Source organism: Amyelois transitella, chromosome 12 (assembly GCF_032362555.1).
Source record: "Amyelois transitella isolate CPQ chromosome 12, ilAmyTran1.1, whole genome shotgun sequence".
Taxonomy (NCBI): Eukaryota; Metazoa; Arthropoda; class Insecta; order Lepidoptera; family Pyralidae; genus Amyelois; species Amyelois transitella.
The window spans coordinates 421,410-444,672 of NC_083515.1; the positions used below are offsets into that span (position 1 = coordinate 421,410).

Below are 23,263 nucleotides of genomic sequence, written 5' to 3' on the forward strand. Positions count from 1 at the left end.
ATCGCAATTCCTTCATTAAACCAAACAGCTTAACGTGGCCTATCAGTCTTTTCAAGACAATAGTCTGACATGTTTTGTTCATGATTCTGTCTACCCCGCAAGGGATATAGACGTAATAAAGGCTCCCGGGCTGTGAAGAGAGGCACAGGCAAGACCGCAGCGTCACGGCGTCACCCATCCTCAGCAATACACTTCTATCAACGCCATGATCGTCATTTCTCTATCACCAGGTTCAAGGTTCGCTCTGTGCGAGGTGAAGGTGATGCTGTACCAGCTGCTGCAGCACTTCGAGCTGTCTCCGTGTGAGAAGACCAGCATTCCACCTGTACTGTCAACAGATACCTTCAATCTGAAGATAAAAGGGGGTCAATGGATGCGAATGAAGCTTAGGACGTAGAAAGACTTTAAAACGCGGTGGATAATATTTTTGGGTAACAGTAGTGACGCGCCTTTATTTAAACAGATTGTCCTGTTAAATTATATGTGGGTTTTAGCTTGTATGAAGAGAGTTATGAATGTGGATGAAGCGAAGGAAGTATGCAGAGCTCGTGGCAAGTGAAAAGAGGTAGTCTCTGCTTACCCCTCCGGGAAAGAGGCGTGATTTTATGTATGTATGTTTTACCGAATAACGATAATCCATATCTATTTAACTCTTCTGTTAATGAATTACTGACATACTAAACAGACAGACAACGCACAGCCCAAACCGCTGGGGCTAGAATTTTTAAATTTACCCTCGTAGCATGTGACGCGCGACGCCGTTCCTATCGCGCGAATAACTGTTCCGTTTCATATCATAATAAAACGCAAAATGGCGATAGTTTTTCCGCGCTATTAAAACCGCCTCATCGTTGCCAATGTCTTAAAAAGATATTACCTGTTTCAATGTTATTATTCAAACTAGCTATGCCCGCTTCTTCGTCCGCGTGGAATAGTTATTTTGGGCATCATTAAAGCCCTCGAGGATTAATAATTTTCTACGACTTTTCCACATTTGCCATTATTTCTTCGCTCCTAATAGTTGCAGCGTGATTTTATATAGCCTAAAGCCTTCCTCGATAAATGGTCTATCCAACACAAGAAGAATTTTTCAATTTGAACCAGTTGTTCCTGAGATTAAGCGTTCAAACAAACAAACAAACTCTTCAGCTTTATAATATTAGTATAGATGTACCTGCTGTAACATAGAGCGATAATAAACGGGACATTTGATCAGTTATTTGTATGTGTATTCTAACTTATGTTAAACTTATGAAACTTGAGAATTACTCACACGACATTTTCTTGACATTATATTTTCTATGATATTGTATATAAATAGTAATAATCTGTATATAACTATCCTATGATTTCAATAAAAATATTAAAAACTTTAATGAACTTTGTAAATACAACATCATGGAAGTTCCGAAGATAACTAAATCTGTAGAGAGTATAATAATTCATAGTCATGTTCTAAAATGTATATAATGAAATATTTGAATTAATTTAAATAATTGATTAATATCCTGTCATAAGTTTTGGTTCATAAATAAATATTTAAAAAATATAAATGATTTTTTAATAAAACCTCACAATTTCAACACCATTAGAAATAGGAATAGGACCACTCTATCTTTGTCCAATGTATGTTGTAAAAGGCGACTAAGGGATAGACTTATGTACTTGAGTTTCCTCTTTGAAGCGATGGTCTGAATAAAAATTAAAAACTAAATTGAATGAATGAATGACTGTGCTTTGATCGTTGGCCTAGGATTCCTCATGTACGCGCGCCCACAATCTCAAGTTTGTAAGCCTATACCTTAGTCGCCTATTACGACATCCATGGAAAAGAGATGGAGTGGTCCTATTCTTTTTGAAACAAAAACAACATGAGTAACTATATATAAATGGAATCATATCAATGTCATCACATTCTATTTACAGTAAAAATTGTCTGTTTTTGAGTAGGTTTTTGATAAGTCGTATCCAAAGATGAACGCTTATTACAGTGATAAGATATAAATTGACATTATAATAATAGGTTTTATTGCACCATCATTTTTAATCAAATTACGAGTAGCTTTAAATTTTAAATATTTAAGCTTGTATCGTAAAGAAATTTGCACATTCAGCAAACTGAATCTATGTAAGATCCAAACAGTGTTAGGCACCGTTGCAAAAAAATAAATCAGAAACTAAAATGAAACGGCACCAAAATTTTGAGAAAAAATATTGTTATTATCCGAAAAATTTAAGTTTACCAACGATATTAACTAAAATATCAACATAATTGTAGTTCAGGAATTTCACTTTTTTAATTAGGTAGATTTATTATTAGTATAGTTTAGAATTTGTAATAATCCGTGTAGTTTGTTCCGCCACTTCGTCTACACATGCGCTTTGGAAGCGGTAGTAGTTATAATTAGATTTAAGTGATGTGACGTCAATATGTGATACCTTGTATCCAATTTTGAAAATAAATCTATTCTATTCTAATCAAATTTTGTCAACATAATTATTATCTATACATATAATAAATGAATTAATAAATGCTTCAGTTATTTCATAACATTAGAAAAAAATAATTGACATAAGTATCTAACGTCTTAAAACTTATCTAGTTCATAAAAAAATTTAACACCAAAGTGAAATTTCACTTTCTAATCTTCAATCGCATCCACTGCCCCCCCTTTATAGCCATGTTGACGGACTCCATAGACAGTACAACTGGAATGCTGGTCTTCTCACACGGAGACAGCTCGAAGTGCTGCAGCAGCTGGTACAGCATCACCTTCACCTCGCACAGAGCGAACCTTGAACCTGGTGATAGAGAAATGAATGAATGAATGAATTTTATTTATATAAGTAACAAGGACTCATTTGTATTAGTAATGCTTACAAACTATGTTAGTACGTAGGGACAGCATGATTTCTAAAGTGGCCATTCTTGCACCACTCCCCCCGAAATGGCGCAAGAATGGTTGACATATAGGCAGTCTAGCCTGCCTGCAATCATATTCAGGATGCCGTTGTCGCTGGCCCGCACCCTGCGCACCAGGGACGCGCACCGTTTGCGCATTGTTGCGTAGAAACAGTCTACACCTGCTACGGCGAACATCCCCGATGCACTACAGAAGCGGGGCAGTCGAAGTAGCATCCTGAATGCGTTATTATACTGTATACGGAGAGCACTGTAAGCTTTTTGAGTATATCAAGCCCACAGGCTGCACGTGTAGAAAGATGTGCAGAAGGCTTTTAACAATGATGAAATGAAATGATGATCATGGCGTTGATAGAAGCGTATTGCTGAGGATGGGTGACGCCGTGACGCTGCGGTCTTGCCTGTGCCTCTCTTCACAGCCCGGGAGCCCTATATTAGTGTCCAGGCCTTCGCCTTTGGTCTACTTCAGCGCTTACCAAGTGAAGTAGCTCGCTGTCATCTTGCGGCGGGTTGCTGAATTTCGGGTCTATAGCTAAATCCACGCCCTCTTAAATATCGTAGAATAGTTTTTCACCCCATAGTTATATAACAACATACATACATATGGTCACGTCTATATCCCTTGCGGGGTGGACAGAGCCAATAGAATTGAAAAGACTGAATGGCCACGTTCAGCTATTTGGCTTAATGATAGAATTGAGATTCAAATAGTGACAGGTTGCTGGCCCATCGCTTAAAAACGGAAATTCAAGTTTGTAAGCCTATCCCATAGTCGCCTTTTAAGACATCCATGGGAAAGAAATGGAGTGGTCCTATTCTTTTTTGTATTGGTGCCGGGAACCACACGGTAACAAGTAATTATATATCGTTCACCTCATAGTCTTAATGAGAAATAAATCAACTTATTGAAATCGAGATTTTTTTTCAGGACAAATCACGCATTAACCTGCATCTAATCTCATCTCATCCTAAATCTTGCAACTTGAAAGTAAGCATTAAATTTAGATCTGCAAGTTACCTATACAATTCCTGGGTCCCACTCCAAAAGGCATGTAGGTCAGCGGGTTGATCTTGTGTTTGTTTTCCTCAGAGAACCTTTCAGGGTCGAATTTCAGGGGGTCCGAGAAGTACTGCGGATCCCGGTGGAAACTCCACACGGGGATAGCCAGGATTTCACCTTTTCGGATCTGATAACAGAACGTTAAGTGAATGAATTAGAAAAATTAATCAAGTTTCGATTACCATTATCTTATAATTAAACTAAAATCAAAAGTAAAGATTGTCTGTCAGAAAATAACGGTTATCTTGCAAAAAAAAAATAAGTTTCCAAGGTACAATTATGGATCGTGGCAAGTGGAAAGAGGTAGTCTCTGCCTACCCCTCCGGGAAAGAGGCGTGAGTTTATGTATGTATGTATGTATGTATGTATGTACAATTATGAACATTTCAATGTATCTCATAAAGATGTCTAACAGGTAGATAAAAACAAAGGTGCGCTCAAAATTAGAACTATATATATCATATTTCGTAATAACCAAATGCAAATCTGAAATAAATATGTACTCTTATTGCTTGATTTTGGAGACCATAATTTCAGAGAAGCCGATATATCTAATGATCTAGATTTGGTGTGACTTAAAAATGGAGAGGATTATAACTCTGATATTATAAAGATGATGAGATTGTCTATGAACAATAAATTATTAATTGCAGATAGATACTTACCTATTAGTTCATCGCTTAATATTAAAAGTTTATTAAAATACTCTCTTATGTCAAAAATAATTTAACTTACAATGTAATCATATTCAGCTTTATCATTAGCCTTTCCCAAATTGTAATCGTTGAGGCACACTCTGTCTAGAGCTATTGCTGGCGGCCACAGACGAAGAATTTCTAAAAAATACAAGGATTTTATACCCTATCCTTTAAGAATTAGTTGATATTTTCAGTTGCCTATTTATTTTCGTGTGGGACACTGAAGATATTGTAGGGGTCAAGAAAGGATGCGCTAAAAAAGAAAGTGTAAACATGAATAGCGTTCCCAGGACAATGTTGGTATAAACATATACATATGGTCACGTCTATATCCCTTGCGGGGTAGACAGAGCCAACAGTCTTGAAAAGACTGAATGGCCAAGTACAGCTATTTGGCTTAATGATAGAATTGAGATTCAAATAGGGACAGGTTGCTAACCCAATGCCTTAAAAAGAATTCCTGAAGCTAATCCCTTAGTCGCCTTTTACGACATCCATGGGAAAGAGACGGAGTGGTCCTATTCTTTTTTGTATTGGTGCCGGGAACTACACGTTACAAAAGATGGTGATAGTGTAAAAGACATTTTTGTATAATTTGAAAAAGATCTAACCAGAAACAACCATATCCATGTATGTCATCTTCTGTATAGAGTTGTAGTCAAACTTGCCACCGTTCTTGATCTCATTCTCCCTGATCTCCTGCACCAGCTTCTCCTGGACTTCAGGGTTGAGAGTCAGCTCGTTCAGGCCGAAAGACATGGCCGAGGCAATGGTTTCGAAGCCGGCCATGAAGAACAGAATGGCTTGAGCGATCAAATCGCTGTCGGACCAAACTGAAATGAAATTAATGTTACTACTATTCAGTAGTATCAAAGTAATCAAAACTTTCAATATCCAAAAGGAATTTCCCTTTTGGATATTGAAGTTTTGATTGGTAATAGTAACAATCTGAGATAAATTAGCAACTTTAACGAGTGAGTAGTTATCCAAACGCTGTTCCTATTAAAGATTTCATAAAAAATTTACATGTTTTCAGCGCAGATGACAACTCTTTGAAATAACATAAGTTAAAAATATGATAAACTAAGCTAACTACTATATTTTGTCTTAGCAGATGAGTTTGTCAACAACACGAATGATGTTTAAATAATAATCAAAAAATTTTTAGTAATTGCAATTGTTAGCAGTAGGACGTTTCTCATACACATACATAAAATCACGCCTCTTTCCCGGAGGGGTAGGCAGACTCTACCTCTCTCCACTTGCCACGATCTCTGCATACTTCCTTCGCTTCATCCACATCCATAACTCTCTTCATGCAAGCTCGGCGGTTTCGGGTACTCTTGACCTGACCCCTTACCAGGAAGTCCTTAATTTGATCAAGATACGTTCGTCTAGGTCTTCCCACTCCGACCTTTCCCTCCACACTCTCCTTGGTTATCCTTGATCTCCTTCATGACGTTTCTCATACCTCTGCTGATTTGTTTTTTTCCGACAGACGATTCTTCTACTGTTGCAAAACCAGCATGACTGTCTCCCATCGGCTGGTCATCGTGTACCAATTGTCCTATGATAAGAATATAGAAGAAAAATAATAAACAAAATACTTTCTTGTAAATATTTCATAACCGAATACATAATCACGTCTAAATCCCTGGCGGGGTAGACAGAGCCAACGGTCATCAGAAGACTAAACTCAAAGACTAAACTCATAGTGACCGGTTTCTAAAACATCGCCTAAAAGAGGAATCCCAAGTTTATAAACCCATTCCTTAGTCGCCGTATACGACATCCATGGAAAAAAGATGGAGTAGTTTTTTTTTTTCTATTGGTGTCGGGAACAACACGACAAATGTTAATTATGTAAAACGTAAATGTATTAATCCATCTATAAATCATTTATCAGTTTGTTTTCTAATAAAGAGGCGATTTTAAAGTCGTCCTGATAAACAGGCATTCCAGTTTTGTGGCTATAACCAACCCTTAACAGATAAAGACTTAATAAGTGGGTAATAAATTAGTGCCGTGTGGTTTCTGGCATTTAAGAATAGAACCACTCCATATTCCCATTTCCCATGGATGTCCTATACGGCGACTAAGGGAGAGGTTTATAAACTTGGGATTCCTCTTTTAGGCAACGGGCTAGCAACCTGTTAGTATTTGAATCTCAATTCCATCATGAGGCTATACTGCTGAACTAGACCTTTCAGTATTTCAGTTCAGGACTGTTAGCTATGTCTACCCCGCAAGGAATTTAGACGTGACTATACGTATGTATGATGTAAATCGTTTATGGATTACCTTTCTTAGCTTCCATTAGCAAATGGATCATGTCGGGTCTAACAATGTTCCTCTCTTCTCTGTCACGCATTGTGTTCATGACAATGCTGTAGAAGAACTTCTTTATTCTTTCAGAAAACAATGACACTTTCAACAGCTGGAACAAACAAACCACTCTCTACAAATGATCCCTGAATATTTTATTTTGTTATATTATACATACATACATTAAATCACGCCTCTTTCCCGGAGGGGTAGGCAGAGACTACCTCTTTCCACTTGCCACGATCTCTGCGTACTTTTTCGCTTCATCCACATTCATAACTCTCTTCATGCAAGCTCGGCGGTTTCAGGTACTTTTGACCTGACCCTTTACCAGGACGTCCTTAATTTGATCAAGATACGTTTGTCTAGGTCTTCTCACTCCGATCTTTCCCTCCACACTCTCCTTGTGTTTCTGCTTAGTCAACCTGCTTTCATTCATCCTCTCCACATGACCAAACCATCCTAACATACCCTTTTTTATTCCTGTTACATCTTCTTTCACATTCCCTTATCACGCTGTTCCGACCTTTCCCTCCACACTTTTTGTTATATACTTTTATCTTTTCTATTCTTATCATAATATCATGATGGTGACCGAAATAGGTACTGAGGTTAATATAAGAGCTGTCTAGTTCAATTTGGTCTTCGAAGTTTTTCCTGTTAGCTATAGCTACTTCGTTAGGGAGAACTTTACGTGAGTTTGGTTGTGAGGTCTACTCAGACTTACCGCCATAACTTTAGGTAAGAATACGAATCCTATCAGCTTCAGAATCTGCCGGAAGGTGAAGGTGGTGGCCTCTTTGCCCATTCTATAGAACTCGTTGTCTTGTTCCACATGAGAGTTGACCTTGAGGCCGAATGCGCAGGAGGCGATGACGTCATTGGCGTAGCGGGTAGTCAGGTCCTTGCCTTCAATGTCCACGTAGCTCACTTGAATGGAAAATAGAAACTTGAACTAAAAAAACGCACACACATACATACACATTATCGCGTCTATATCCCTTGCCCGGTAGAGTATTAGTGAAAAGACTGATAGGCCACGTTCAGCTGTTTTGTTAAATGATAGAATTGAGATATATTTAGTAACAGGTTGCTAGCCCATCGCCTAAAAGAAGAATCCCAAGTTTATAAGATTATCCCTTAGTCGCCTGTTTCGACATCCATAGGAAAGTGATGGAGTCCTATTCTTTTTTCTATTAGGCTTATAAACTTGGGAACTTTAGTCTATTAGCTAGCAACATGTCACTATTTGTATCTCAATTCTTTCAGCAAGCCAAAAAGCTGAACGTGGCCTAGCAGTCTTTTCAGGACTGTTGGCTCTGCCTACCCCGCAAGGGTTCTATTGTAAAGTGTCGAGCACTACAGAGCAGTACAATGAAATTTAATTTTTATATTGAGTCAATATCCATTGACACCTTGGAAATTAGCTAGTCTAGTACCGTGCTCGCAATAATTACCTCCATTCTCCTGAATTTTATTCTTGAGAGTCATCACCATCTGGTCTCCAACCTCTGTCATGAACGGGAGCATCAGCCGTATCTTGGAGCTGGTGAACGCTGGGCTCAATGTGGACCTCATGTCTTTCCATTCTTGACCTAAAAATGTAAACATTTTGATGAGAAATTAAAGTATTTTTATATTTAGGCATTTTCTTATCGAGGGGATTCCATTTAATCAGTTTATTCAGTGTGATTGTTTTAAATTTTGATATCTGTCTCTGGATATTTATTACCTACTGGATGTTTACAAGAAAGTTGTCTGACGTTAATTTACTCGTATATAGATTTATGAATAGCTAAATTCGGTCTCTTAGGCGTCCCTCTTCACAGCCCGGGAGGTCTATAAAAGACTTTGGACTATAAGCATTCACCGAATTAAGTAGTTTGCTATCCTATATCTTAGTATGTCTATATCTTAGTGCCGTGTGGTTCCCGGCACCAATAAAAAAAGAATAGGACCACTCCATCTCGTTCCCATGGATGTCGTAAAAGGCGACTAAGGGATAGGCTTATAAACTTGGGATTCTTCTTTTAGGCGATGGGCTAGCAACCTGTCACTATTTGAATCTCAATTTCATCATAAAGCCAAACAGCTGAACGTGGCCAATCAGTATTTTCAAAACTATTGGCTCTGTCTACCCCGCAAGGGATATAGACGTTATTATTTGTATGTATCTTAGTATGTATGTTTGTTTGTATGTATAAATTGGTGTCTTTGCTCACGACTACTCCATCCCTCAGTCATTCTAAACTATAGTTCTAGGAAATAGTAATTGAAAAGAGAGTTACCTTTCAAAGCCACAAGATTTCTGAAGAAGAACGGGTCGGTGTTCTCGTCGAAGAAACTTCTGTGGTCGAGGAAGTACTCAAAGTCCTTCACCGTAATTTTCTTCACCAGCTCCAAGTCTTTGATCAACAGCGAAGGTTTCACAAACTCATATTTTCCTATAAATCTAAAAAAAAAAAATGGGAATGCAGTTGATGTTATTCAATATTGATTAGGTACTTAGATTATTATAATAGATTTATTATTAGATCTTACACATTAGAAATTCTAGCTTTCTTATGGTATTTTATTAATTTATAACTGTCCTTTTTTTTTTCTTTTTTTAAAGCTATGTATTTAGTTCCAACATGCCTCCGGTAGCATTTTTATCGCGCGGTAAACTATCGCTGCCCCGTTTCACGTCACAATGAAAAGCGATTTAGCGATAGTTTTTCGCGCGATAAGAACGGTCTTCATCGAAAATCAATTTTAAACGACGTCAAAGTGTTTTAACACATTTCCACATACCCACCTTTCATTAGGGAATTCATTGTAGAGCCTCTCAAAGTCCTTGGTGAAGTGATCCATTCGGAAGATGATCCTGGCCATATTACCAAGGAACGGGACAGGCCTGAAGTGCTTAACCCCATACTTGCTAAATTTTGAGTACTTCTGGCGAAAGTATAGTGTCAAGGCTGCGATGAGCGCCACAGTCCAAATGATGAATAGCATCTGGGAAAAGAATAATTTATATGTACACGTACTTACATATTATCTATACTTATATTATAAAGCTGAAGAGTTTGTTTGTTTGATTGTTTGTTTGAACGCGCTAATCTCAGGAACTACTGGTTCGAATTGAAAAATTATTTTTGTGTTGAATAGACCATTTATCGAGGAAGGCTTTAGGCTATATAACATCACGCTGCAACTATAAGGAGCAAAGAAATAATGGAAAATGTGTAAAAAACGGGGTAAATTATTGATCCCTGAGGACTTCAATGATGCCCGAAATAACTGTTCCACGTGGAAGAAGTCGCGGGCACAGCTAGTCACATTTATTTATTTATTTTACTTTTTTACATCTACCATTACAGACTTAATCTAATGCGATAGTGTGTTAATAATAACATTAACGTGTGCCCTTGTGAGTTCACTCAAACCGCAATTAAACAAATCTATCTCATTCGATATGAGATAGAGTGTGCGTATGCGCGCGTCAGTGGAGCCTCCCGCGAGATATTTGTCCGTGCGTGTGGAACCACTAACAGAGCTGGCCGGCGCCGGCGCCACAAATACTCATCTGGCACTGCAAATCCGATTGTTGCAAGTACATCAAAGTGAGTAGTTGTCCCTCTAAATACTCTCATCACGTACAATACGAGCGTCATACTCCTTCTAACTCTCAATTCGTTGTATCCCAACATACCTAATACAAATAAGGTTGGATACATTTTCGGGTATTTATATATCCCGGAAGAGTGGTTTCTCCAAACATAAGTATCTTTACTAAAATGGAGATCCCAATCAAAATGAGACACTGTAAATGAGTTAAACAAATAAACTTTTTCATTTTAATTTCTCGCGGTAGACACAGCCAACAATCTTAAAAAGACTGAAAGGCCATGTCCTGCTGTTTGACTTAATGATAGAATTAATATTCAAATAGTGACAGGTTGCTAGCCCATCGCTTACAAGAAGAATTCCAAATTAATTAATTACTGTTTTCATTTTAATACGTTTAGAAGTTGTGACTATTTACATATATAGAACCTTATAATAAGGCGGTAGATAAAGTGCCGTGTGATTTCCAGTATTTTTAGAATAGGAGCACTCTTTGACACTCTTTGTGTTGTTCTCGGCACCAATTGAAAAAAGAATAGGACCTCTCCATCCCTTTCCCGTTGATATCGTAAAAGGCGATTAAGGGATAGGCTTATTAACTTGAGATTCTTCTTTTAGGCGGCATGCTAGCAACCTGTCACTATTTGAATCTCAATTCTATCGTTACACCAAACAGCTGAACGTGGCCTATCAGTCTTTTTGATACTGTTGGCTCTGTCTACGCCACAAGGGATATAGACGTGATTATAATGTATGTATGTATAAAATTTGACGTAACTATATGATGATAGACGTGACTATATGTATGTGTGTAGGTATGTATTATAAACAATATCATATTTCAAGGTAGTTTCTTTAATTTTAGTCATATAAAAAGGTACCTAGGTACATACATACATACATAAAATCACGCCTCTTTCCCGGAGGGGTAGGCAGAGACTACCTCTTTCCACTTGCCACGATCTCTGCATACTTCTTTCGCTTCGTCCACATTCATAACTCTCTTCATACAAGCTCGGCGGTTTCGGGTACTTTTGACCTGACCCTTTACCAGGACGTCCTTAATTTGATCAAGATACGTTCGTCTAGGTCTTCCCACTCCGACCTTTCCCTCCACACTCTCCTTGTATATCTGCTTAGTCAACCTGCTTTCATTCATCCTCTCCACATGACCGAACCATCTTAACATACCCTTTTCTATTCCTGTAACTACATCTTCTTTCACATCACAACATTCCCTTATCACGCTGTTCCTTATCCTGTCACTCAATTTCACACCCATCATACTCCTTAACGCTCTCATTTCCACTGCATTTATTCTGCTTTCATGCTTCTTTTGCCATACCCAACTTTCACTCCCATACATTAATGTCGGGACCAACACGCCCCTGTGCACAGCCAGTCGAGCCTTTTTGGATAGTTTCTGACTGCTCATAAAGGCATGCAAAGCTCCATTCACCATGTTCCCCGCGTTCACTCTCCTTTCAATATCACTATCATACTTGCCATCTGATGTAAACTTTGATCCTAGATATACAAACTCTTTCACTTGCTCCACTTTTTCTCCTCCAATCAAAATATTACATGCTGTCATTTCTTTCTCCATTTCAAAAACCAGTGTTTTAGTTTTACTTACGTTCACTTTCATTCCTTTCTCTTTTAAAGCTTCATGCATACAGTTTACCATCTCCTGTAACTCCTCCGCTGATGACGCCAGTATAACCTGATCGTCGGCATAGAGCAGACATTTGACGAGTAACTCATTCATCCTTAATCCACTTTTAGACTCTTTCAAATCTGTCAAACAGCTATCCATAAATAGGTTGAACAGCCACGGTGACGCAACACATCCTTGCCTAACGCCTTTCTCAATCTTAAACCACTCAGTGTGCGCTCCGTTTATCCTGACACAAGCACTCGAATCCTCATATAAGGATTTCAGTGCTCGTATTAAGAGACTGCTCACCCCATGCATAGAAAGTGCTGACCACAATTCATTCCTCTCAACTCTGTCATAGGCCTTTTCCAGATCTACGAATGTGCAATAGACTTTTTGACTCTTGGCCAAAAACTTTTCGGCTATGCACCGCAAGGAAAAGACCTGATCAGTACATCCCATTCCCTTTCGAAATCCCGCTTGAGCATCCCATATTTTGTCATCAGTTTCATTCCTGACTCTATTAATCAATACCTTAGCATACAATTTGCCGACGACGCTAAGCAGGCTTATACCACGATAATTTTTGCAGTCCAGCTGTGACCCTTTTCCTTTGTAAAGTGGCACGATAACAGCCTTACACCAATCTTTTGGTACTCGGCCGCTTCTCCAACACAAATTGAAAAGGCAGTACAACTGACTAGCTACTACGCCTTTTCCTGCTTTAAGCATCTCGACCGACACTCTATCACACCCAGCAGCCTTTCCCGCTTTCATACTCTTAAGTGCTTCCACAATTTCGAACATTTCAATTTCGCCTTCCATCTCATTCTCTTTTTCTTCGCTATAGCAGAAATCTTTCTTATTTCCTTCCTTTTTTTTCAAATAAACTTTCAAAATAGTCCTTCCATATCTTTAGTACACATTCTTCTCCTTTCACAACGCTACCATCCTGGCATCTGATCCTAGTCAGCTCTCTGGTTATAGTATTTCCTCGGGCTGACCTTACGGATTTCCAGAATACTTTCAGATTTGACTGAAAGTCTTCTGATAGCCTTTTATCAAAATCCTCTTTATACTCTTCTTTCTTTCTAATCACAGCTTTCTTAACCAAATCTTTCATTTTCTTATATTCCTTACGTGCTTCATTCACATCTTCATCTATAACCTCTTGCATTCTTAAGTTAGCTTTTGCTGCTAACAAATCCAGCCATGCTTTCTTCTTTAATCGCACAAGTTCTTGCACATCTTTACTCATCCACGCATTTTTGTGATTTTTTCCTTTCCTTCTTCTACTTACACCACACACTTCAACAGCTACTTTCACAATTCTTTCTTTAAATTCCTTCCATCCATCTTCAATATCGCTCATTTCCTCTAAATCTTCAAATTCATCCTTCAGTCTATTAATATACTTCTTACCTACATCCATATCTTGCAAATTTTCTACTTTTACTCTTTCCAAAGCGCTGGTTTGCTCCCTTACCCTGTGCCGCCAGCGATTGAAGATACCCCTTATCCGGGATATCACCAGTAAATGGTCCGAGTCAATGCCAGCACCGCGATATGCACGGGTATCCAGCACTTTGTTCTTCAATCTTTCATCTACAATCACAAAGTCTATCATACTTTTTAAAATACCTTCCACTCTTGTGTAGGTGTGGATCTCTTTATGTTGAAACATTGAGTTCGACACAAAAAGATCCCACTCTAGACAAATTTCTAATACACTTCTTCCATTATCATTCACCTTTTCGTCACCAAACGCATTAAATTCAAAATTCATCCATTAAAATCACCTAACATAATAATCTTCTCATTTGGCTTGGTAACTTTCAATACTTCTCTTACACTATTCCAGAACTCCTCGTTTTCGCTTTTTGCTGATGTTGTACCCCTCGAACCCACATCCCAAGGTGCATAAACACCTAGAACGAAGATCCGAGTGATTCCAACTTTCAGCCTAATCCATAGAAGACGAGGGCTGACACACTCATACTCATTCACGCACTCAGCCATTCGTGCAGAAAGAATTAGACCGACCCCTTGACAGCCTCGGCTGGTACTGGAAATTCCAGACCAATACGCCGTGTAAGGGCCGTGCTGCGTCGCGTCGCATCCTTTCCGCTTCGTTTCATTCACGCACAACACATCCAAACGTCTTTCATCCATCATCTGGCATACTTCCTCAATCTTATCCTTCATTCCTCCTCTTACATTCATCGTCGCAAAGCGGCTTTCAGCAGACCGCATACCGCTCCCGCCGGGAACGAGACGTGATGGGGTGCGGACACCATCGCCGCCATCTAGGTGCTCTTTCAAAAAATTTGCATCCATGCGATTCCCACGAGACGCTAGGGAAAAATTTTGTCCGCCCCAGCAGAGCCCCGCATGCCAGGGTAAGGCTAGCCATTACCTGGGGGTCGCCCAACCCCATGGCGGAAGTGGCACGCTCGAGACTAGGCTCGCCCCTAGCCATGCATCCATCCGCGGCAGACCTTAGATTGGCAGGGATTTACATTAAAGAGGAATCCCAAGTCTATCCCTTAGTCGGCTCTTACGACATCCGTGGGAAAGAGATGGAGTGGTCCTATTCTTTTGTAATGGTGCCGGGAACCACACGGCTTTACCTAGGTACCTAGGTATATAAACAAAATGTTCATAAACAATGTTATCAACACATTATCTGTCATCAGAATATTTTGTAGATTACCGCCAATTGTCGACAACCCACATTGGGTTGAAGGTCACCAAACATGATAACGAGGTAACAGCTATATATAGATCACCAAGGCCGCCCGCGACTTCGTCCACGTGGAATCAATCTCGCGGGAACTCCGGAATTAAAAGTAGTAGTAGCCTATATGTTATTCTGGGTCTTCAGCTCAATTGTTTTTGCGTGAAAGAGTAACAAACATCCATACTGACACAAACTTTGGCATTTATAATATTAGTAGGATAGGATAGTAAAATTATATTTTTTTGAAGCAATAAGCTGCCTTTTTCATTCGGAGTCCTTCATTCTACAAAAGACATAATTCCTTTTTTCTTTTATACATACATACCTACATATAATCACGTTTATATCCCTTACGGGGTAAACGGAGATAATACACGAAAACTTGCACTTGATGAAGGAGTTTCTTTAGTCGCCTTCAACGACTACAATTGGACAAATATATTTCCGGCATGTTATAATTACCACATTTCGTCTCGATACTACCAAGAAAAATATCATAATAATATCTGAAAATATAAAAGTCAATAAGTATAAAGCATTGTATTTTGATAATAAATACCTTTTATAAGTATTCTGCAAATACCAATCAACACATAACTATATTAAAAACATGTAAACAAACACATTTGTATGTACAAAGTCAAGGTTAACACGACTGCTCGCGCGCTGAATTTTTGTACACTGAATGAATCATGTGATATGATTACTAAGAATGAAGGCGGCTAGGTTGAAATTGACAAAATTTGCGGAGTTGAATTTTGAATATACATTATGACAAAAGGTCAAGTCCGGTTTACCAGAAACCAACAGGCCTGTTGGAAAAGAGTGATGAATGTGAATGAAGCGCAAGAAGTACGCGGGGATCGTGGCAAGTGGAATGATGTAGTCTCTTCCTATACCTCCGAAAAAGACGCCTCTTCACAATATATCAGGACTTAGCTGCGCCCGCGACTTCGTCCGCGACTGGAATAATTATTTTGGGCATCATTGAAGCCCTCAAGGATGAATAATTTTCCTCGTTTTTTTTTTCAAATTTTCCATTATTGCTTTGCTCCTTATAGGTAGTTGCAGTGTGATGTTATATAGCCTAAAGCCTTCCTCGATAAAGGTCTATTTAACGCGAAAAGAATTTTTCAAATAGAACCAGTAGTTCCTGAGATTAGCGCGTTCAAACAAACAAACAAAGAAACTCTTCAGCTTTATAATATTAGTATAGATTAAAAGCGAACATTTTTGTCTGGACGATGTAAGAGTCGACATCATAGGTATCTATACATATAATAAATCTGTAGAAAGGTCAATTCTGTACATTGAAAATATTGAAAAAATAAATAGCAGGGGGTGTTACTGGATCGATACCAAACACAAAAATGTGATTTAAAAAATTTTTGTCTGTCTGTCTGTATGTTCAGGCATCACGTGAAAACTAACGGTTCGATTTTGATGAAACTTGGTATAATTATACCTTATTATCCTGAGCGTAAAATAGGATACTTTTTATCCCGAAAAAATACTTAATTTTTCAGTTTATCCATAGACGTTGTTCTGTAGAACCGCGAACACACGTTGCGTTACCCGCAGTGGATTTAGCGCCGTAACCTGTAGCGCCTAAAGTCGGCTTTGGCTTGAACCGTTTGCTGCACAAGCGGGCCGCTACTAATTACTATGAAAAAAATACTACATAGCTACATTAATTCCCATCAAGCTGAAAATGAGTATAATTATTTAAAACACAATCAAAAGCATTATTTAAAAATTCCCCATGATTCCGGTTTAAGGAAAAAAATTTACTCACGGTCAAAGGTAAAAAATGGGTGTATCGCAATTTATAGGATACTTTTTATCCCGAAAAAATACGAAGAAAAAAAATCTTAATTTTTCAGTTTATCCATAGACGTTGTTCTGTAGAACCGCGAACACACGTTGCGTTACCCGCAGTGGATTTAGCGCCGTAACCTGTAGCGCCTAAAGTCGGCTTTGGCTTGAACCGTTTGCTGCACAAGCGGGCCGCTACTAATTACTATGAAAAAAATACTACATAGCTACATTAATTCCCATCAAGCTGAAAATGAGTATAATTATTTAAAACACAATCAAAAGCATTATTTAAAAATTCCCCATGATTCCGGTTTAAGGAAAAAAATTTACTCACGGTCAAAGGTAAAAAATGGGTGTATCGCAATTTATAGGATACTTTTTATCCCGAAAAAATACGAAGAAAAAAAATCTTAATTTTTCAGTTTATCCATAGACGTTGTTCTGTAGAACCGCGAACACACGTTGCGTTACCCGCAGTGGATTTAGCGCCGTAACCTGTAGCGCCTAAAGTCGGCTTTGGCTTGAACCGTTTGCTGCACAAGCGGGCCGCTACTAATTACTATGAAAAAAATACTACATAGCTACATTAATTCCCATCAAGCTGAAAATGAGTATAATTATTTAAAACACAATCAAAAGCATTATTTCAAAATTCCCCATGATTCCGGTTTAAGGAAAAAAATTTACTCACGGTCAAAGGTAAAAAATGGGTGTATCGCAATTTTCTTTAAAACGGTAAGTTTTTCAAATCGGAAAATTACCTCAGACATAAATTGTAGATCATAAAGTTATCTATAAAAAAGGTATCAATAATTTTTTTCAACAAAGCTACCGTTTCTGTGATATAACGATGCAAAAAGTTGCAAGCGTCATAATATGCATCCGTTTCCTTGCCACCTCTGAGGTAGTGTACTATTAGCGCGTTTTTTTTTAACATTTTTATTATTAAACTTGAAAAAGTCTGAAATAGGTTAGAATAAACACGTGTTTTCACTACGCAGTGGCTCTCAAGACTAACTTTCGCATTTATTATTTAAAAAAATAGAATAACCCTAAGTGAAGAAAATCATCTTAGGACAATAATAGAGATTACAATTATCAAATTCAATCGACAATTGTCGGAAAAGCTGATGGGCAGATAGGCCCCCCGGTCCCAGAGTTTCTACCCCAAAAGGTTCAAAAGTATAGATATTACCGATAACTACATACATACATACATAAAATCACGCCTCTTTCCCGGAGGGGTAGGCAGAGACTACCTCTTTCCACTTGCCACGATCCCTGCTTACTTCCTTTGCTTCATCTACATTCATAACTCTCTTCATGCAAGCTCGGCGGTTTCGGGTACTTTTGACCTGACCCTTTACCAGGACGTCCTTAATTTGATCAAGATATGTTCGTCTAGGTCTTCCCACCCCGACCTTTCCCTCCACACTCTCCATGTATATCTGCTTAGTCAACCTGTTTTCATTCATCCTCTCCACATGACCGAACCATCTCAACATACCCTTTTCTATTCCTGTAACTACATCTTCTTTCACATCACAACATTCCCTTATCACGCTGTTCCTTATCCGGTCACTCAATTTCACACCCAACATACTCCTTAACGCTCTCATTTCCACTGCATTTATTCTGCTTTCGTGCTTCTTTTGCCATACCCAACTTTCACTCCCATACATTAATGTCGGGACCAACAAGCCCCTGTGCACAGCCAGTCGAGCCTTTTTGGATAGTTTCTGACTGCTCATAAAGGCATGCAAAGCTCCATTCACCATGTTCCTTTCAATATCACTATCACACTTGCCATCTGATGTAAACTTTGATCCCGATAACTACATATTTGCGTCTTTTGAGGTTTTTTGCCTCATTTGAAGCAGAACGGCCTTAGATTTAGTAACCTGAAGATGAGACGGCGCAAGTGTGTGACACAAGTAGCATCCCACACCAAAGGCCGCCCCAATCTCCAGGGTACCAAAGTCATACCATCCGGTCTCTTGGCATCATCCCGAGCCAGACCGTTTGGTTCTAGAACGGCTGGAACATGGATGGTGGCAAGAGCACGGAGGATTATATTATTTAGGGCGGCATGGCGCCCTAAACGGCCGGCACTCCTAGGGCATGAGAGACCGTGGTGTCCATAGCCGTCTACTATTTTTAAAGACTAACGGTATTTCATGTGTTGAGCATTCTGAGATAAAGCATTTCTGCTACACAGAGTATATACGAGACGTGCTTATGCATATTATGACGCTTGCAACTTTTTGCATCGTTATATCTCAGAAACGGTAGCTTTATTGAAAAAAAATATTGATTCCTTTTTATAGATAACTTTATGATCTACAATCTATGTCTGAGGCAATTTTCCGATAAAACTTACTGTTTTATGTATAAAACTTACTTTGAAGAAAATCGTGAAAATCCCATTTTTTACCTTTGACCTTGGGTAATTTTTTTTCCCTTTAACCGGAATCATGGGGAATTTTGAAATAATTCTTTTGATTGTGTTTTAAACAATTATACTCATTTTCAGTTTGATGGGAATTACTGTAGCTTCATTCTTATTTTTTGGTCTAAATTGACCGGACTACTTACTACAGAACGCGAACTCAACTGCAGTAGCTCAATAGAGGGATCTCCTTAATTATTATAGGCCTAGCCGTAATTGGGTCACAAAAAGATATTTATAAGATGTCATTGTCAGAGTTACTCAAAATGGAGAAATAAACCATCCACGCGAAGACCGACATCCGCGCGGACGGAGTCGCGAGGGGAAGCTATCTATACTAATATTATAAAGCTGAAGAGTTTGTTTGTTTGTTTGAACACGCTAATCTCAGGAACTACTGGTTCGAATTGAAACATTATTTTTGCGTTGAATAGCCCATTTAGGCCTTAGGTTATATAACATCACGCTGCAACTATAAGGAGCAAAGATATAATGGAGTATGTGAAAAAATGGAGAAAATTATTCCACGCGGACGAAGTCGCGGGCACAGCTAGTTTATCAATATAAATATTTATTACAAACTAATAAAAACCACATTTAGCGTAGCGACATCTATTATCTTTTTCAATAACTACACCAAACGGCAAAAGCAGATAATAAGGGTACCTTAAGTCTTGGTTCATAGATATTAACTCTTGAATATGTTCAGTTTTTCCGAGTGATGGCGTGTTATGTAATTGTAAATGCCGGGAACCACACGGCACAAATTGGCGCACAACATGTCACATGTTTTAGAATGATTAAAACACGTGTGTGTTGATTTTCCTACTTTAAAATAATTAAAATGATGGCCCTTTGTTGACTGTAAGTGTCATCAAAAGATAATATATAATCTGTATGTAGTCATTTTATAATATTATCAGGAGTTTGGATAGGACCACTCCATCGCGTTGTAAAAGGCTACTAAGGGAATTAATAGATTCATATGGTCTAGTAGGCGAGAAATAGTGTAGTCTTTTCGAGACTGTTGGATCTCTTACCCATGGGTGTCGTGAAAGGCGATTAAGAAAAAGACTGACATTCTACTTGTAAGGGTATAGGCTAGCAACCTGTTACTATTTGAATTTCAATCCCATCACTAACATGTGATACGAATAGAATAAAAAAAGATTTATTTTCAAAATTGGATACAAGGTATCACATATTGACGTCACATCACTTAAATCTAATTATAACTACTACCGCTTCCAAAGTGCATGTGTAGAAGAAGCGGCTGAACAAACTACACTGCAGCATTTTCATCGGACGTCAATTCACAACTGTTACACTTGTTACTTAAACACTTGCTGGTCTAAGAAGGAAAGAAATGATGTTATTTTTTAGAGACAGATGGTTACTGTGTACCTCATATGGGATATAGATATATTATTTTTGTTAATCGATGCTCTTAGTCTTACGATGAGGGAAAACATTTAAGAAAACCTGCACTTTAAGGAAACTGTAGGTATGTTTAATCATGATACAAGCTGAGTTAGTTTTGCAAAGTTGCCAAAGCTTTTAATACCAAACGGATTTTGAAAAAAAAATAAAATAAAGAGTCGATGGTCGATTCGGTAGTGCCCGATTAAAATGTGCATAGGTTCACAAGTTCGAATCCCACCACGGCCATGTACCAATGACTATTTGCGAAATTATGTACATTAGTTTGAATACTAACTGGAAACCTGCACATTCAGGCAACTAACTGGACGTGTAACCACGATCGATCCAATACGGGTTAGGTTCCCCTGCAAAGGTTGCGGAGGTCAACCAATGACTATTTTTGAAGTTATGTACATTAGTTTGAATACTAACTGTAAACCTGCACATTCAGGCAACTGGACGTGTAACCACGATCGATCCAATACGTGTTAGGTTCCCCTGCAAAGGTTGCGGAGGTCAGACGGGAGTCGCTTCGTGTAAACACCTGACTCACCCAATCCAGGATCCATGGTCAAAGGCATACCCCGTGCTCCTCTCCAGAGAGGTGAGGATGCAACCGGGACTAAAGCCAGGAGGACGAAGGATTTTGAGATCATTTGGTACTCAAGTAGAATCTTAACTAATAATGCGAAGGTAATTTTATTTCTGTGTTGGTCACCTCTTCACGGGATATCTACTGAACTCATTTTCTTGAAACATACATACATATGGTCACGTCTATATTCCTTGCGGGGTAGACAGAGCCAACAGTCTTGAAAAGACTGAATGGCCACGTTCAGCTTTTTGGCTTATGATAGAATTGAGATTGATTACTTGAAATTTTGCGTATAATATACATAAGAGTCTGGAGAAGGCCATAGGACTCCATGCATCACGGTAAAAACTAAAGATCCCGTGTTATTTGCAAAAAAAAACCTTCTTTATTTTCCCGGTGGCGCTAAATTCGTTGCTTTTTCTCGGTGGCGTTTAATTCGCCGCTTTTCGTAGGTAGTGCTTATTCCGAAGCTGTCTTTTCTAGACGACGCCAAATTCACGCAAGCGAAAAAAACTAGTATTACAAAAATTAGAAAACAAATTTAAATGCTAAATAACCGTTGATAGTGAGAACAATGATGGCCCTTTGTTGACTTTAAGTGTCATCAAAAGATAATATATAATCTGTATGTAGTAATTTTATAATATTTATTTCTACACTGTTTAGAATGCACTGGTAATAACTGAAAATCAGCGTCTTTGTACTCTTTCAGTGCAAAAAAATCGCTGAGTTTTGCAAAAACTTCAGTGTAAAAAAACTACGACTTGCTACAGCACACCCGTGTTAGTTTTAAGGATTTTTTGTTATTGTTACATTTGTTTGTATTTGTAGCACTGTCGAATAAACATTACATCTATCTATCTAGAATCACAGAAATCTGAAACTGCAATTGCATACATGCATCTAATCATTTTGTAAAACAACAACGTAATAAAAACACAACTTGCAAAGAACATTACCCTCCCTTTTCAATCCGGTACAGCCCCAAGAATGAATCATGCGTCGGTCTCTTCATATATGTAAGTTAGTCATACACTAACATTGTGTAGGATTGTGAGTGCAGTAAAGTGCAGTGTATGCATACAGTGGAACATATAACTTGTTTGTAGGAAAACCTGTTCGTTATATCAGGTGAGAATAACTGCGCATTAAATTGGATAAACAATACTGTAGCATAACATATAATCACGTCTATATCCCTTGCAGGGTAGGCAGAGCCATCAAAAAATACTGCAGTAAAGAAATATTCTTTTTTTGTAATTCTTGATAAAATAACTATAAAACATGCGTTTCAAGATTAATTTTTAATTCTCCAACTAACATTATAAGTAAATAAAGTAAGTTTGTTTGTTACCCCTTCACACGTTAACAAATCTTATTGAAATCTCGCGTGACCATAATTAAGAGTCTGAAAAACAGCATAGTGTACCTTCTGTTCCTGTGAAATTAGCGAAAAACCTGTATTTTTTTATAGGTGTCGCTAAATTATTTTATTATTTTATTCTAGGAGTGAATTTAGAGGTTTCCCAGGGGAAAGGAAACTTGCACGATTTACGTTTTAATTGGACGTAGGTACAACGGACTTCAACGCGACATATTTCTAAAAAATATTACTTAATTAATAAATACTAAGGTAACTTATGATTATATTATTTCTTACTTTTTAAAAGGGAACTTAAATTTTTATCGATTTTAAAGTTAACAATATTAGTCTATACATATATGAGTGATCTTACCTACAATATTAGTCTATTACCTACATACCGCCGAGCTTGCATGAAGAGAGTAATGAATGTGGATGTAGCGAAGGAAGTATGCAGAGATCGTGGCAAGTGGAAAGAGGTAGTCTCTGCCTACCCCTCCGGGAAAGAGGCGTGATATGTATAGTACATACATACATAAAATGTATGTACTATACATATATATAGGTATGTATGAGTGATCTCACTATTTGAAACATCTATTTA

General features: G+C 38.2%; 3 protein-coding genes across 5 annotated transcripts in view; 2 read left to right on the plus strand and 1 right to left on the minus strand.

Moving 5' to 3' along the window:
- LOC106142341 (uncharacterized) overlaps positions 1-1,312 on the plus strand; it is a 21,402-nt gene extending 20,090 nt beyond the window's left edge. Inside the window, 1 exon segment of the mRNA XM_060946872.1 lies at positions 231-1,312. Coding sequence (XP_060802855.1) covers positions 231-397 — 167 coding nt within the window. The 3' untranslated portion in view covers positions 398-1,312.
- Positions 1,309-15,731, minus strand: LOC106142338 (cytochrome P450 9e2). The gene is made up of 11 exons (XM_013344059.2): positions 15,572-15,731; positions 9,804-10,003; positions 9,295-9,458; positions 8,464-8,601; positions 7,734-7,936; positions 6,983-7,118; positions 6,153-6,248; positions 5,293-5,514; positions 4,719-4,819; positions 3,942-4,110; positions 1,309-2,802 (listed from the first exon to the last, which is right to left on the minus strand). The coding sequence occupies exons 2-11, from the start codon at positions 10,001-10,003 to the stop codon at positions 2,636-2,638; spliced, it is 1,596 nt and encodes a 531-aa protein (XP_013199513.1). The 5' UTR covers positions 15,572-15,731; the 3' UTR covers positions 1,309-2,635.
- LOC106142339 (cytochrome P450 9e2) overlaps positions 10,455-23,263 on the plus strand; it is a 27,425-nt gene continuing 14,616 nt past the window's right edge. The window contains exons 1-2 of one of the 3 annotated variants that reach the window (XM_013344061.2): positions 22,312-22,427; positions 22,804-22,929. The gene's annotated coding sequence lies outside the window, so the exon portion shown is untranslated. Of the gene's footprint in view, positions 10,612-22,296; positions 22,428-22,803; positions 22,930-23,263 lie in introns of those variants that run through there. The other 2 variants (XM_013344063.2, XM_013344060.2) reach the window with 2 other exon arrangements.